The following is an 18,266-nucleotide window of genomic DNA, read 5'->3' as shown; positions in this document are numbered from 1 at the left end:
TAAACCTCAAAGCCACAAAACACATTTCTTAGTTTTTATGGCTTGTAAAAAAAAACTTTAATTCCAAAATAAGTATGTTTTTGTTAGCTTTGCCTCCAAATCTGGCTGGATTTTCATAGTGATCAAAGAGTTTATTCATATGTTGTTTTTTTCTCTTTCAAATTTTGTGAGCACATTATAGAGATGTAACACTTGCTTGAATTTCATTTTGAGCTTGGTATTTCACTTAAATACCTTAACTGATTGGTCAGTATTATTGATCAGTATGTAATATAACAATATAATACAAAATGAATTAATATACAGTGTTGCTGTCAGAAGAAACATAATGTGTGGCTGTAGTTTCTTTAGGTGGACAGACTTCATTAGTCGTGCACATAAATGATTTGATTAAGGAGAGAAATACTATTTACATTTAGTCATACTGACTTGCATGGGCTACCAGTGTGTGGAGTATATAAAGAAAAAAAAAATATTATTACATTGCATTTGACCAAAAAGCAACATTTATTGGTAAATTACAGTATACACTGATTTTGTTTTAGCTTTTGACATTCCAAAGCTGAGACTAACCAGTTTAGATTGAACAAAGAAACTATGAAAAATCAGTTTACTGCAGTGCTGTATATATGTGTTGCATCTTAATGAAATAATTTACTGTGAGAAAAAGGAATTTCAGTGATTGGCTTTGTGTTACATTCTGCATCATTATTCATTTTTTATCAACCATAATATTTTCAGTTGACTTTTATTTCAAAATATGAAAGGAGAACAATCAGTTAATGTAATGTTACTGAGCTTAATATACATTTTCACTGGTTAAAAAATATACCATTTGTTTTTGTAATACATGTGATTAACTTGCATAAAACTGATCTTCCATATACAGAAGTACAAGAAATAAAACATTTTTTGTCATCATTAGTTAACAGTAAACTGTCAAGAAATTTTCAGTGCTTTAGCAGGTACCGCATGTAAACATGTTTTGTTCAAAATTTATGTTATTGTATTAGGTGCTACATTTACTTTTAAAAAAAAACATTGCACAGATAATTTATTTTTGAGTTTCATCAAATGGATGTTAAATAAAAAATTAACTTGTTAAAAGTTTCCTCTATCAACTCACTAACTAATTACTTGCTGAACTATGGAATATAAATATTAATTTTAAATTATAAACTTGTAAATATTTTCTTATTAAACATTTCATATTGAAACATCCTTTTATTATGCACTAGTATATCAAGAAAAGCTAGTTGATTTTTTTGCTGTAAATGTTTTATGAAGAACTTTACATTCAAATTAATTATTATTGTTACATTGAATTTGGCCAAAGTAACACTTGTTGCCTAGCTTTACATTCTTATATAATTGAAGTTTTGGGGTTTTAAGTAGGAGGAAATCCTTTTTAGCATAGAAACTGCTGTTACAGAAAGTAGCAAATGTTATATTATATTCTGTTGTGTGTGTGTGTGAAAGAAAAAAAGGGGTTGTGAAAGATGTGTGTAGAAAGTGGATGCCATATTTACCTCTAGTGTGTGCTAGAAATTGTGGTTTTTGTGATAATACTGTAATGGATTTACTGTTGTACATGTATTTTAATATCTACATTTATTTCAGTTTAATGCATGAAACATATAATGTTAAATATGTATTATAGAAAGCCCTGCCTGTTCTATAAATTTGTAGAAGATTCTTGAGTATAAGAATCAACTGTGTGCTAGATGTGTGTGTGTGTGTGTAATACTAATGATTGATAGTATTGTTGCCCAGTGAACTTTTGAGAATGTCTTCCAAAAATGTTTATAAATTGATGCACTTATAGAGAGTTAAAAGAATATTGCAGGTCTGCTCCAGTACTCTACTATAAAGCCTTGGATGTTATAATTCTGATAAACACTTATTAATGAGAAAACTACAGATATTAGACCAGGAATATTTATAAATTTCAAACATTATGAACCATTTAACTTTAGAGAATTAACTTTAGACATTAGTATTTCTATGAGGAAATTAGATATTTATCTTCCTCTGTGAAAAGTAAGCTTGTAAACTATGTTAGGCCAAACAAGAATAGAGCTAGCTAGCATTCCCATCAAGTGAAGTGTATCTGTGTATCAACATAGAAGACTGAATATTCTTTGTGAGTTTCTAAAATAAATAATTATTTGTAAAAACCATTATTATAAATTGTGTGTGTTTGTGTATATATATATTAACTTGATATCTTAATACATAGAATATGCAACATAATAAATGGGAGACTAGTCCAAGAAAATTATAGTACATGACAGTATATAGTGTGTTTTAAAAAATGAGGTGTGTGTGTGTATAATAATTTCATGTATATGTAGGAAACTGGAGCTTTTCTGATGACTTTTGGAGTTTAGTAATGTTGATGTTAATTTTTAATAAATGCATTTAAAGAAATTCAAACCAAATTTTAATTTTAATTCAATAAGAATGGAAATTCTTATTAAAATGCAAATTTAGTTTCTGTAATTATTTCAAAGTATACTGTATGGTTACAATAAGTTTTAGGTATACTCAAAGTGAAAATCTGTTCATCATGTTAAGAATAATACATAGTGATTGAATAATTTTCTGGAGGTAATTATGGCTGTTTATTTTCATATGTTGTTATCTTGTGTTTGTATGTTTCAGATCTGGGTGGTACATTCCTGAAGAATATGTTCACCATAAATGGAAGCAGGAAGGTATTGTAGTGGATCATTGGAGATCTTTTCAAGACCCATATATTGCTGTACTCTTTGATTTGTCCAAAAATGTTGATCTACCTTCATGGACATTTGATACACATACAGGAAAGAACTTCTGTGATGATGATCTCTGTGTTGATGGTGTATATTTTCCAACTTCTTGTAATGATCGAAACACACAGTGCGCTACTCTCTTGGCTGACTACCCAGGTAAAAAGTAGACTCAAGTTATTACTTAAACTGATCATTATTTTGTAGTTGTAATGATTAAATCTATCTACTGATTAATCATAAAATAGCACATATTTTTTGCACTGAAGATAATCAGATAGATGCCAATATAAATAATCTTTGTTTTGTGTTGGAAATGCATTTCTTGTTAAGTTACAATTTTTAAATTGTAAGTCAAATATTTTTGGGTTCTATTTAGCATATTGATTATAACAATGTCAGTGATTCATAAGTTTTCTAGTACAGAAAGAAACAAAAAGTGTTCTAAATTAGAAACTACCAGTAATCACAAGTAATTTTTAGATATTTTCATGACAGTGTTTAGTAAATTATTCTTTCATAACTTCTTCTGGCAGAGTCTTTTAATCCACAGTTACTTTTTAAGTTAAAAAAAAATTCTTACTACTAAATCTGTGCAGGTGTTAGTTTCTTCAAAATTTATAAACTAATTTTGACAGTCATTTAATCCATAGTTGCTTTTCTAAATAAAAAAAATGCTCTTACTACTAAACCTGTGCAGATATTAGTTTTGTCAAAATCCAAATCACAATAGACATGTATGGTTATTTCAGTTACTTGAGAAGGAAGGTTTTATCTGAGAAAAGTGTTTTTACTTGTCCTTATTATATAGAACATCATCCTTTATGGATGCCAGTTGTTTGGATGGCTGATGGTTTTATTTTTCATTCTATATCCAGCTACAACTTTTATGCTGTTGAAAGAACAAATTGAACGATTACATTTATTAGTAAGAGTTGTTTGGGTTGGACCACACCTTGATCAACTAGTTACAACAAGAACTGAAAACCATAAACCAACATTATTTTTTAACTGGAAACCAAACACTTTGACATCAGTGGACAACTACACAGATGTAGCCTTTCCTCATTGTGAGGACAAGCCTTTTGTATCTCATCCGGCTTTACTATGCGAGTTTGAAATTAACCAACTAGAAAAGGTTAATTTCTCTTGTGTTGATTTTAGTTTCAAGTGCAGTATGGTTCAATTTTATATATTCAGTGGTAATTCAAGGTGTAAAGATAAATTAATAGTTATGTTAATATATTTTGTTTTAGTTAAGCATAACTTTTGCAAGTTCTGGTAATTAACTATTACATTTCTCATTGCAATTTTACATTTTTGATTTGTAAGCTTATGCAAATAAATGTATGATACATGCTGTATCATTTTAACTTAGTGTTTGTACAAACAATAAGAGAATATTTTTTTATTTTCGTATAATATTTCTAATTTTTATATTTCCAAATACTACCTGTTATTTTATTCTCAATTTTCATATATATTGCATACATATATAAGGACTTGTAATTTATCATTTAATCAAATTATAAATTACAAACGTTGAAAGAGAAATGTGAGGTACAGTCTGTTTTTGGATTTATTGTGCCACTACTGTTTATGGGGTGAATTCTAACCCTTTTTGACCTTGAGCATATAGTTGGGGTCAAAGTGCATATGCCATAACCTTTTACAGGGTGTCATTCAACATGTTATTGTGTGTTTAATGTCAGTTATCAATATTTCATTTTACCCTACATTGCTGATGTAGCAACAGTTTGTGGTATGGAAGAGTAAATACCAAATACAAATATACTGAAAAAAACAAAACAACACCTGTGGATATGGATTTTGGAGATTCCAGAGGCTCTGGAAATACAACATGCAAATTGTATGATAGATAAAAGTATTTTTTAATTTAATGTGAACAACATCTTGCACTCTGACTTGTCAAAGTTTGAGTCAGACTGATCATAAATTCACAGTCATATCCTATGTACAAATATTTTTCTAGCACATCTGAATGGTTTTTATACAAAAGTCTTGTAGATTTTACTGAAAACATATTCTATTTATATATATTATGTTTGTAATGTTCTTTCTTCCTCACAGTTAATCTATATCAAGATGAAATTTTAATATATTTGCTCACATATTTTCTTAACAATTTTGACAACCAGATAAAATATGTTTAGAATGGTTCTTTGTCTTATTATCAGTATATAGGAGCAATTCTGCAACATCATATCCACACAAAAATAGGTAGACTTGTAGTTATCCTTTTAAAGGTATATATTGGGCTATTGCTTCTATACTAATTATTTATTAGTTTATAAAGTGTTCTCTCTGCCATGCTGTAATGCACTATACATTAACCTGTTCTTGACTGCTTAGTTATAGAAGGTGAATTAATATTATCCTAGAAATGAAAATTACTGAAGTGTTACCATTTGTTATACATTATTTTTCTAGGTGTTTTGCTTAATAGTTAAGAATTTCATGAGTTTATTGTCTAGGCCAACAGGTTGTTTTTGATTAAATTGTATATTGCCTAGGTTTTAAGCTAACAAATTAAGTAATAAGTCTTGTGTAACTTAATTGATATTTAATAATTCAAACTATGTTGTAAGAATTGCTGAATTTGTTTAAATTTATAGATTTAATTCCATAGACAATAACTTGAATGACAATAAAAATGGTTTAACATGTTACTAAGTGAAAGATGGTTAAAACTGAATTATTTAAATAGTAGTATGCTATGTTAGCTGACTTGTTTAATGGTTTAAACAACACTGTTCCTGTGCTATGTTGTTTGCAGTTAACACTTTAATTGTTATATTCTTTAGGTTATCAATTCTGTGTTTAATAATGTATGAAAACTTGTTTGTAATTTGTTTTGTATTTAGTGGTTTATAAACCATCTTACCTGAGTAATTTGAGAAACTATATTTATTTAGGTAACTGGGTTGTTACATGATTTAAACAAAGAGAAATTGCATTTTGTAATGATTTAAACAGTATGTGGTTTAAGTTATTTGATTAATTTATATATTTATGTCAAAAATTTAGTGTTTGAGTAATTCTACTTACAAGGAATTATTTCAATTTGTATAGGGATATGAATAATGTTTATTGACTTAAAATTTTTGTATTTAGTGAATTTTTGACACATTTATTAATTTGTGTAATATAATGTTCCATTGAATTAGTTGATTTTGTTTTGTTGGTTTGAACAATATACTTGTTAGATGACTTAGTTAATATTTATTGGTTTGACCAAAAGATTATCTCATAAGTTGATATGTATTTAATGATTTCAGCAATATTTTACAAGTTAATTTGAGAAGTTTGATTACCTAAACTACTTTATATAGATACGTATAATGAAGTAAGTTTTGTACAGGTGACTTGGTCTGTGTTCAAGAAAAATGCTCATGATGCTTACCATGTAGTTCAGTCCATGTTCTTCAGCCAGACACAGTTAACAAGTATGTTGGAGAAGTATGAACAGGCACTACAGAATGGCTGGAGCATGCAGCAAATAGCTTGTAGTTGGTTGCTACAACATGAACACATCTGGAGTAAATGGATTCCAGATGACTTGTCTCATAGAATACCATTGTACATAGGTGGTATTTTTCCTCTATCAGGGATATATTGGAGACAGAGTGCTGTGGTCCCAGGTAAGATTTAACACATCCTGAATTAATTAATAGAAAGAGTGAATGACATCAGTACTTGCAGTTGTTTAACCCCTTAAATGGGCAGAACTTGTATGTATATGTATATATATTTGCATAAGAAAAGAAACTTCTCTCAGGGATAATGTAAGATGTGATTTATATAGTGTGTGACATACTAGTTTTAAGGTTCAAAATCTTGGCCTGTTATTTATATTTATCAAGGTGTTTCTTTGTTCCTGATTCCTTTGCTCAATTGGAAATGACACACATCTTCACTTTTGTTCTAAAAGACATCTTGAACTCGTACTTTTTTTGACAAATGTCAACAAGTGTGGTCACTTCCATGAAACATGGGTATTACAAAGTATGGATAAAAGCACAGTTATTGATATTTTGAAATATTAATATCATGAAGTTAGTGAGAATAAGACTTCACTGGAGATTTCAAATGATGAAAGTTATTTTGATATTGAAGCTGAAACTTTTGATGGTGACTGGACTTTCAGAAGTAGAAAATATGTGTAGTGCAGGTTTTTGTTCAGAATGAAGAAAGGTTTCTTCAATTCTGAACTTTTCAAATTAAGTCATTTCAAAAAAAAAAAAGATTGCTTAGCATAGTACTTCATGGGCATATCACACAAAAGTCGTATTTATTTCACTATTAATTCAAATAGATAATTTTTAAAGAAAGACAGTCATTATAATTAAGAAGGAAAAAGTACCAACTCCAAGATGAATTTCTGTCCTAAAAATTAACTTAAGATGTTATTAATTGAGTAACACAGTGTGTTTGAGGATAAATAATTTTGCTTTCCCTAATTAATAACATATTACATACTTTTGATATAAGCTTGTCCTGAAATATCTAGAATAATTTGAAGTAAAATTTTCTTATTCAGAAGCCTATGTAACAATTGCCTTTGTCACTGTAATATGTGAAAAAAAGTTAATCTACAAATTTGTTATGAAAACAAAATTTTAATAATTAAACTGTCTTTCACTCTTTCATTTCACAAAAACAAGACATACATAGTCTGCCTAATAATCTTAAAATGATTGTAAAACTGTTTAGAAAACATAGTTGCAACTTAATCAGTTCATTATTTCTCTATGGTTTCTAGCGGCCCAGATGGCAGTGGAAGCAATAAATCGCAATGCATCCGTTTTGGACAACTATAGACTAGAGCTCTTGGTACAAGATGGGGTGTGCATGGCTGACATGGTGATGAAGAGTTTTATAAGTTATGTCACCAACCCCATATATGGCACATTAATTGGTATTTTAGGTAAGTTCTAGCATTGGATGTTTTGTTTCGCATCATTCGTAATTTTAATGCTTTTAACTATATTTCCAACAAGGATTAGAATAATTCTGTTGAGTTCCACATAAGTGTTTGAGATTATGTAATTGAATGTTCATATGATAAGTGTTCTCTGCAGCTATATTAATAATAGCAATAATATCAGTACAGAGGACTATAGTTATATTTAAGCTTTAATTTATGAATAAAAATAGCTAATTGACACATTACCAAGTTATATTTTTAAGAACAACTTTATCATTACTTTAATTTCTAGTCAAGAGTTGGTTTAAGAAAGTATTTCACAGTGCTTGAGAAAAGAGAATGGGCACATTATACAAAATATGTTTTTAATGATCAGTAATTAAGTATGCAATTTAAAGGTGCCAAGTTTGTGTTCTATCAAGTTTTTTAAGCACTTTGATCTAGACAAAGTTATTTATGGATGTAGTGTATCTGGGTGAACTGAATTTAGATTTGAAATTTAATTGATAAGAATAAATGCTTAATGGGAGATTCAAACAAGATATGGTATTAGAGAAGACTGCAAAGTGTCTACTGTCCAAGTTTAAGCTAAAGAAAAAACGAATTAAAGTGTGATGCACAATAAATACAATTTTTATTGGAACTTAAAAATGTAATGTGTATACTTGCTTACAATAGACTATTGCTTCACAAAGTCAAGATAAGAACAAGCTTGGATGAGGTATAGAATCAGACTTGAAGAATTACATATAATCAACTAACAAAAGATTTTTAGTTAATCTCACATTTAAAAAGCTAGGTTGCACTGTTATTTGCACATAAAACTCAGATTTGTTACAAAAGTATTTGCACTTAAGAAATGTTTCTCAGTTGATGAGGTCAGTCCAACTTTGACACTACTTGTAAAACAACCATTGAAACTGCATCTTCTCTCAAAGGTGGTAGGAATCTCACGATTACCTTTACCTTTATATAAATATTTCTCTCCTGTCGAACATTTCAAAGTCAAATGTGAAATTCTTTCTTTTGAGTTTTAATGAAAATAAGGTACACTTTATGTTCTGAAAATACCTTGCAGGCAATTAAGAAGAGTAAACTTCATATCACAATGTCTAAATATTAGGGGTGAAATTCTTTACTCCATTTCTGGAGTACATTAACAATTGCCCCTCGGTTTGGATTCCTGTACGTGGTGAGGGTTCCTCCCAGGCAAGGTTCTGTTCTTTCAGTTTACCTCCTCTGGGATCTAAACATCCACCCACGTGTTGGCCATGCGTGGCAACGCACGAAGGGAAGGAGAGGATCCTGGTTGTTGAGGGGTCCATCCTTAACACACCACTTTGGCCTTAAATTCCTGTAGATGAGCAGCCTTGGGGTGGCCCCCTTGGGTCAATCGGCTGGTCCACTTGGGCTAGAGTCAACCAAGTACCAGTGTTGGATGTTCTCAACGGGTGTTGCGGACATTGTATCTGATGCTGGTGTTTGGGTATAGTGCTCACAAAACCCTGGCATTGCTTCAGTGTCCTTGTTTGACATTTACAGTGAAGTGTGTCCCCTCGTAGGGCTCCATGGTGGGTGGGGTCAGTGAGCACTGAAATTTCCCTTTCTTTATTATGGATACTCCAATTAAAAATCTTCATAAAATAGTGAAAAAAGTCTATAGGTAAACAACCACATCTTAAAGATTCTGAGAAGCAATCCTAACCATTTGTACCACCTCTTGTACTTCATTTTCTTATATTGCATTCAGTTTCAGACAAACCTTTAGGGCAGATATCTCCCTTTTTCATTCAGAAGGGACTAGAGGGACTTGCTGGTTCTCCAATGTTAGTGAAGTAGCTTTGATCTCGTGACATATTGATGGAAACATCCACATCTCAACACAGTGAACTCCTCTTGCATTCAAAGGCAATTAGGGATATATCTATTGAGGTTACACCTCATGCTACTTTGAATTCATCATGAGTTATTGTTGTGAGGGATTTGAAGAACATCCCAGAGTTGGAGATTCTCACTGGTTTCTCCACCCAAGGAGTTTTTGCAGTGAGGTGTATATCCACTAGCAAAGATGGAATTATGGTGCAGACCAATGTCCTCATTTTCACATTTACGTCAATATGTCCGCCTGCCACCATCAAGGCAGGTTATCTTGATTGCAGAGTATGGCCATACATTCTGAACCCTCTGCGATGTTTCCAGTGTCAGCAGTTTGGTCACTCAAAGACGTCATGTTGTGGTTTCTTGACATGTGCTCGTTGCAATGGCAAGGATTATGATTCCTACAAGTGTGAAACAGACTCTCATTGCATCAATTGCAATGGCTCTCACCCATCCTACTTTCATTCTTGCCATAAATGATTGGAAGAAAAAGAAGTGCAGCATTTGAAAATTATTCATAACATTATTTATCCTGAGGCTCAAATATTGCTGTCCACCACCTCATCTCGGACATATTCTGGTACACTTCATTTCACAGCTACAGTGGGAGTGCAGACAGGTCTCTATGTGCCTCCAAAAAAATCATTCTCCAAAGAAGTGAAAGATCTTTTAACTTCCATGGTTAAAAAAAGTTGATGAATCAACTTCAACACCTATCTCTGTCCCTTACATACATTCCAACAAACTCCAAGATCCACATCCTTTGGTTCCAAGTACAGGCATTTCCTTGGGTTCATCTTCTTCTCCCATCCCAGGATGCAAAACAATCATTCGTTCATGTCCTCAGTCACTGGAATCCCCTTCCAACAGCGAACACCTGCCCAGTCGACCCAGGGCAGGATCCATGTAGGTTGATAGATCTCCATCGAATAAGGACAGTAAGGAAAAAAAAACGTGGTCATAAACAGAAGGGTTCTCCACCCAATCCTCCTACATATAAATAAAAATGGTTACAGATACAGTCATTTTTCAGCAGTTTTCTTTGTACAGAAATGACCAGCTGTGTGATGGATGTGTGCATGGAGGGATGTCACTGTTGGTTAATCAGCATGTGTCCACCTTGTCTTTGCTACTTGACACATCCTTGGAGGCTGTAGCCATCCGTGTTTCCTTGGGTCATACCACACTGTTTGTTCTCTCTACGTGTCACCTGGAGAGACATATGATCAATCTAGACCTTGATGCTCTCATTGAACAGTTGCTGTCTCTTTTTTTATCTTGGGGACTTGAGAGGTGGGGTTGCTTTGTAGAGCATATGCTTTCTGATCACTACCTTTCTCTTTTTTCAATACTGGTTTTTCTACTTATTTTCATGCTCCTAGTCAGTCCTTTACTGCTATTGATCTATGAATTTGCTCCCCTTCATTATTTTCTCATTTTTCATGGAGGGTTGACAATAATCCACAAGGCAGTGATAATTTTCCTATCATCTTGAGAGAGACTGGCCATGGTCGATGCCACTTGACCCGCATGCTCCAGTGGAAGCTGGATCAGGCAAACTGGCCCTCTTTCATTACTCTCACAGAACTTGATCCTGTTATTGTCTGTAAGCCATCATTAGACAACTATGTGCCAGCAGTAACTGACTGTATTATACAAGCAGCTGCTCAATGTATTCCTAAAACCTCGGCCTTCGGTGTGGATTCCTGTACGTGCTGAGGGGACCTCCCAGGGAAGGTTCTGTTCTATCTGGTTACCTTCTCTGGGATCTAAACATCCACCCACGTGTTTGCTGTGCGTGGCGACCCGTGAAGGGGAGAAAAGGATCCTGGTGGTTGGGGGGTCCAACCCTAACACACCACTTTGGCCTCGAATTCCTGTAGACGGGTGGCCTTTGGGTGGCCCCCCTTGGGTCAATCGGCTGGTCCACTTGGGCTAGAGTCAACCAAGTACCAGTGTTGGAAGTTCTCAACGGGTGTTGCGGACATTGTATGTGATGCTGGTGTTTGAGTATAGTGCTCACGAAACCCTGGCATTGCTGCATTGTCCTTGCGTGACTTTGTAGTGCGAGTGCGTCCCCTTGTAGGGCTTCATGGTGGGTGGGGTCAGTGGGTACCGAAATTTTTTCTTTTTCCTATGGATCCTCTAAAAAAATTTAAATAAAATTGTAAAAAAACAGTCAATGGGTAAAGCGACCACGTCTTGAATACTCAGAACAGCAATCTTCAACATCAGTAACACACGTACCTCATTTTCTTATATTACATTCTCTTTCGGAAAAACCTTTAGGGCAAATGTCCCCTTTTTTTTATTCAAAAGGGACTAGAGGGACTTGCTGGCTCTCCAAAGTCAGTAAAGAAACTTCGATCTGGTGACATATTGGTTGAAACATCCACATCCCAACACAGTGAACTCCTCTTGAATTCAAAGGCAATTGGGGATATACCTATTGAGGTTACACTCCATGCTACCTTGAATTCTTCACGAGGAGTTATTGTTGAAAGAGATTTGAAGAACGTTCCCGAGTCAGAGATTCTCGCTGGTCTCTCCACTAAAGGAGTTTCTGCAGTGAGGCATCTCCACTGCGCAAAGATGGAGTTACACTGCCAACAAATACCCTCGTTTTAACATTTACTTCACCACGTGCACCTGCCACCATCAAGGCAAGTTATCTCACTTGCAGGGTTCGCCATACATACCAAACCCTCTTGATGTTTCCAATGTCAGAGATTCGCCACTCAAAGACATCTTGTCGTGGTTCCCTGACATGTGCTCGTTGTGGAGGCAAGGACCACGATGCCAATGACTGTGACATGAACCCACATTGCGTAAACTGCAATGGTTTTCACCCCTCTTACTTTCATTCTTGCCCAAAATGGTTGGAGGAAAAAGAGGTGCAGCTTTTGAAAACGACACATAACATTAGTTATCCTGAGGCTCGGAAATTGCTGTCCACAACTCCATCTCGGACATATGCTGCTGCACTTCATTCCACAACTACAGTGGGAGTGCAGACAGAGATCTCTGTGCCTCCAAGAGAATCGTTTTCAATACAAATGAAAAGCCTTTTGACCACCGTGGTTAAAAAGGTTGATGAATCGACTTCCACACCCATCTCTGTTCCTCCCATACCTTCCAACAAACCTCAAGATCCACGTCCTTCAGTTTCAAATACAGGCATCTCTTCTGATACATCTTTTTCTCTCACCACAAGAGACAAAACAATTATTCGTTCGCGTCCTCAGTCACTGGATTCCCCTTCCATTAACAAAAACCTGCCCACCCGACCCAGAGCAGGATCCATGGAGGTAGATAGACCTCCTCCAACTAAAGACAGTAAAGAAAAAAGACGTGGTCGTAAACCGAAGGGTTCTCCAGCCACTTCAACTACCCGTTCTTAAAAATTGCCACCTTGATGCAATGGAACTGTCGAGGTTTACGTTCTAATCTGGATGATATCAAAATGCTGATTGCTTCCTACCATCCTGTTTGTCTTTCTTTACAAGAAACATTTCTCAAAACTGCTGATACTGTCTCCATTTGGCAGTTTTCTCTGTACAGAAATGACAGGTTGTGTGATGGTCGAGTACATGGAGGGTACTCCCTTGGAGGCTGTAGTCATCCGTGTTTCCTTGGGTCATACCATCACTGTTTGTTCTCTGTACCTGTCCCCTGGAGAGACATATGATCAATCAGATCTTGATGCTCTCGTTGAACAATTGCCATCTCCATTTCTAATCCTAGGGGATTTTAATGGACATCATCCCCTCTGGGAAAGTGCTATTATTGATGGGAGGGGCCGATCTATAGAGCGGATGCTCTCTGATCACAATCTTTCTCTTTTCAATACTGGTTCTTCCACTTACTTTCATGCACCTAGTCAGTCCTTTACCGCTATTGATCTCTCAATTTGCTCCCCTTCATTATTCTCCCATTCTTCATGGAGGGTTGACAGTAATCCACTAGGCAGTGATCATTTTCCGATCCTTTTGAGAGAGACTGGCTGTGGTCGATGCCACCCTACCCGCGTGCCCCAGTGGAAGCTGGATCAGGCAGACTGGTCCACTTTCACTGCTCTCGCAGAACTTCATCCTGCCATCGTAAATCAGCCATCAATAGATGACTGTGAAGCAGCGGTAACTGACTGTATTACACATGCAGCTGCTCAGTGTATTCCTAAAATCTCGACACGTTTTCCACGATATCCTCGTCCGTGGTGGAATCCTGCTTGCTACTTAGCACGGAAGGCTCAAAAGCGGGCCTGGGATACTTTTCGTAGATATCCCACACTTTCAAACCGGGTTGCTTTCCAACGGGCCCCGGGCACATGCTAGGTGGGTAAGGCGTCAAAGCCAGAAGGAATCTTGGATTAAGTTCACAACCAGCATATCTTCTACCACCAGTTCCAAGATCATATGGGACAGGATTCGAAAGGTTAATGGGCACTACAATTCTATCCCCCTCTCGATTTTACTCTCTGATGGTCAGGAGGTGACTGATGTTCAGAACATCGCTAACACTCTAGGTGAAAGCTTTTGCCGGGTATCTAGCACTTCTGCTTGTTCCTCCACCTTCCTGGCCATCAAGACTCGGGCAGAGCAATCACCTCTTTCCTTTTGAACTGACTGTTTCTTTGACTATAATTGTCCCTTTACCCTGGTGGAACTAAAAATGGCCCTTCATCGGTCTGCCAGTACGTCTGTTGGACCTGATGATATTCATTATGACATGCTGCACCATCTATCTCCTGCTTCTCTTGATGTCCTTCTGATTGTTTTCAATCGGATCTGGCAGGAGAATGTTTTTCCTGATGCCTGGCACCAGGCTATTATTTTACTTTTCTCTAAGCCAGGGAAAGATCCCAAGATTCCTTCAAACTACCGTCCAATTGCTTTGACGAGCTGTCTCTGTAAGACATTAGAAAGGATGGTTAATGCTCGTCTTGTTTGGTTCCTTGAATCAAACAACCTCCTCTCGCCCACCCAGTGTGGGTTCCGTCGACAGCACTCCACCACAGACCACCTAATTCGTCTTGAAACATCTATCAGAGAAGCCTTTCTCAACCGCCAACATCTTGTATCAATATTCTTTGACGTAGACAAGGCTTACGACACAATATGAAGGTATGGCGTTTTGCGAGACCTCCATACATATGGGTTACGTGGCCATCTACCCATGTTTATTAAAAAATTTTTTAATGGACAGGAGATTCCAAGTTCGTGTGGGTTTGACACTTTCCCGTTCTTTTGTACAGGAACTTGGAGTCCCTCAAGGCTGTGTATTGAGTGTTACACTCTTCAGTATAAAGATAAATGCCATCACTGAACAACTCCCTCTCACTGTTGCGAATGGGCTGTATGTCGACGACTTTCACATCTCATGTCAGTCGTCAAACATGAGATATATTGAGCGGCAACTACAAACCGCCCTCAATTGTGTACGGAAGTGGACTCTGGCGAACGGCTTTAATTTCTCTCTCTCCAAAACTGTATGCATGCACTTTTGCCGTCGACGTGGTATTCACCCTGATCCTGAACTTCATATCGGTGAAGTTTTGCTGTCAGTGGTCCCAGAGACCAAGTTCTTGGGGCTTATCTTTGATCGTAAACTGACCTTTATACCACACTTAAAGCAGCTTCGGGTCAAATGCACAAGAGCACTGAACATCCTCCGTGTTCTCTCTTCTACCAGTTGGGGGGCAGATCGCTGTTCAATGTTAAAGGTATATCGCGCTCTTATTAGATCAAAACTCGATTATGAATCAATGATCCATGGCTCTGCCAGACCCTTACCCTTAAAAATGTTGGACCCCATTCATCACCAAGGACTTCGACGCTGCACTGGGGGCTTTCCGTACCTCTCCAGTTCAAAGTATATACATTGAATCTCATGAACCTTCTCTACACCTTTGCAGTTTGCAACTATCTTTACAATATACTTCGAAACTTCATTCCTTACCAAAGCACCCCACCTGGAAATGTGTTTTTCTTCCTCGGTGGGCAGTACTTTTTCAGAACAGACGATCTGTCATTGCTCCGTTTGGCCTTCGTGATCCGGCGCAATTGGATGAATTGGGTCTGTCCTTGGATAACATTGCAGATTCCACAGGTTGGCCCATCCCACCATGGCTTATTACAGCCCCCAAATGTGACCTTTCTTTCAGTCACCTAAAAAAGGCAGATACTCCAGCTTGGAAGTACCGTCTTTTATTTAATGAATATCTTTCAAACAATCATTCAGTTCCCATTTATACAGATGGTTCCAAATCAGGTAATTCAGTGGGCTCTGCTATGGTTTGCTATGGGTCAGTAGTTGCGCGCAGAATCCCTTCTACAGCTTCTGTGTTCACTGCTGAACTGTATGCCATATCTCTTGCCCTGGATCATATTGCAGCTGAGCAGTACTCCAACTGCACTATTTATACTGATTCGCTTAGTTCTATACTTGCCTTGGAATCGCTACACGTTAGCTCACATCCTATTCTCGCTGATATTCGAAACCGACTGGCCCATTTCTCATTAGCAGCAACTTCAATTCAGTTTTTCTGGATACCAGACCATGTTGGTATTCGCGGGAACAAGCTTGCAGACATGGCAGCTAAATGAGTCTGCTTCAGCACCATCACTCCTATGCCTATTCCGTACATGGACTATGGTGTTGTCTTCAAGGCTCGGCTCCGTGCCAGCTGGCAGTCCACTTGGGTGAGCAACGTGACAACAAACTTTTTCAAATCAAACCCAAAATTGGACTTTGGCCATCTAGCTTCCGTAAAGTTCGGAAGGAGGAAGTTGTTCTCACTAGGCTACACATTGGTCACAGTTATTTTAACTCATCATTTTCTTTTATCTGGAACTGATGCACCAATGTGTAGTTTGTGTAACACTCAAATCACTATCAGCCACGTTTTACTTTCTTGCCATCGTTACAATTCTCAACGACGGCAATATTTTAAACATATTTTTCCCAGGGTCAGTCTGTAACATTGGACAGAGTTATTGGTGATGGTGACTCTGTCCACCTTGATAATGTTTTTAATTTTTAATGGCCATTAATCTTTTAATCTCATTTAATTGTTGCATATTTATTCATTACACCTTTTTAATTGTGGTTCCTTTTTTACAGTTTTAATCTCTCTCCTTCAATTTGACATTGGACAATGGCCAGAACATTAAATAACTCGACACCAGGACTGGAAAGGCCAACTTCAGATGACTAACGCTACTGTTTGAACTATCCATTTGAACTACTCGTTAGTCGTCCTGGCGAAGTTGTTATTATACTTTGCTGCATATCATTTCACACTTTTACTACTTAACTTTTTTAGTACTGGCCATATTGACTCATAACCCAGAACCAGGACTGGAAAGACCAACTTCAGGTGACTGACGGTGGTTTTTATACTTACCTGTTAGTCTTCCTGGCGGGTTATGATCATTACCATTCTGCTACAGGTAGTTCTTTACAACTTTGTTGACTGGATGTCAACATTGGTTTTTACGCCATTTTCTGTTTTAATTGCTGTTTTGCTTTTATCTTCAATTACTTTTACAAATTTTACTCCATTTACTTGACTTTTATCTTTTTACTGGACATTTGGCTACTCATTATTACGATTTTGCGGAGTGTCTTTTAAAACTTTTATTCTTTTACATTTTGATAATAGCTGTTATGACACATAACCCGGAACCAGGACTGGAAAGGCCAACTTCAGGTGATTGACGGTGGTTCTTGAACTTACCTGTTAGTCTTCCTGGCCGGTTATGATCATTACCATTTTGCTAGAGTAAATATTTTACAACTTTGAAGACTGGATGTCACCATTGGTTTTTACACCATTTTCTGTTTTAATTGCTGTTTTGTTTTTACCTTCATTTACTGTTACAAATTTTACTCCATTTACTTGACTTTATCTTTTTACTGGACATTTGGCTACTCATTGTTACAATTTTGCTATGTATCTTTTAAAACTTCTATTCTTTTACATTTTGATACTGGTTGCTATGACACATACATAACCCAGAACCAGGACTGGAAAGACCAACTTCAGGTGACTGACGGTGGTTCTTGAACTTTCCTGTTAGTCTACCTGGCGGGTTATGATCATAACCTTTTTGCTAGAGTAAATACCTTACAACTTCTTATACTCTGCCTTCTATCTTAACATTGTAGACTAGATGTCAACATTGGTTTTATACTTTTTTGTTTTACCTTCATTTCCATTTATGTCTATTACTACATTTATTTATTTATTTTTTTTTTTTTTACATTTTTACCGAATGTCTGGCGCAGATAGCCTCGCTGCTTTGTGCCATAAAACACTAAATCAATCAATCAGTCAAACCTAAAACCTCGACACATTTTCTACTATATCCTCGTCCATGGTGGAATCCTGCCTGCCACATGGCACAGAAGGTTCAAAAACGGGCTTGGGATACTTTCCATAGATATCCCACGCTCTCGAACTGCATCACTTTCCAGTGGGCCCGTGCACATGCTTGGTGGGTAAGACGTTAAACCCAGAAGGAATCTTGGATTAAGTTCACAACCAGAATATCTTCTACCACTAATTCCAGAGTCATATGGGACAAGATTCGAAAGGTCAGTGGGCAATACAATTCTGTCCCCATCTAAATTTTACTCTCTGAAGGCCAGGAAGTAGCTGATACCTG

At 36.2% G+C, this 18,266-nt stretch overlaps 1 protein-coding gene across 1 annotated transcript in view; it reads left to right on the top strand.

Moving 5' to 3' along the window:
- Positions 1–18,266, top strand: part of LOC143239183 (uncharacterized) — a 123,425-nt gene that overhangs the window by 62,545 nt on the left and 42,614 nt on the right. Inside the window, exons 5-8 of the mRNA XM_076480048.1 lie at positions 2,665–2,930; positions 3,650–3,909; positions 6,154–6,433; positions 7,555–7,719. Of these exons, the coding sequence (XP_076336163.1) occupies positions 2,665–2,930; positions 3,650–3,909; positions 6,154–6,433; positions 7,555–7,719 (971 nt within the window). The remainder of the gene's footprint in view (positions 1–2,664; positions 2,931–3,649; positions 3,910–6,153; positions 6,434–7,554; positions 7,720–18,266) is intronic.

Source organism: Tachypleus tridentatus, chromosome 13 (genome assembly GCF_004210375.1).
Source record: "Tachypleus tridentatus isolate NWPU-2018 chromosome 13, ASM421037v1, whole genome shotgun sequence".
Taxonomy (NCBI): Eukaryota; Metazoa; Arthropoda; class Merostomata; order Xiphosura; family Limulidae; genus Tachypleus; species Tachypleus tridentatus.
The sequence above is the reverse complement of the archived record's forward strand: the minus strand, read 5'-3'. Positions and strand labels throughout refer to the sequence as shown.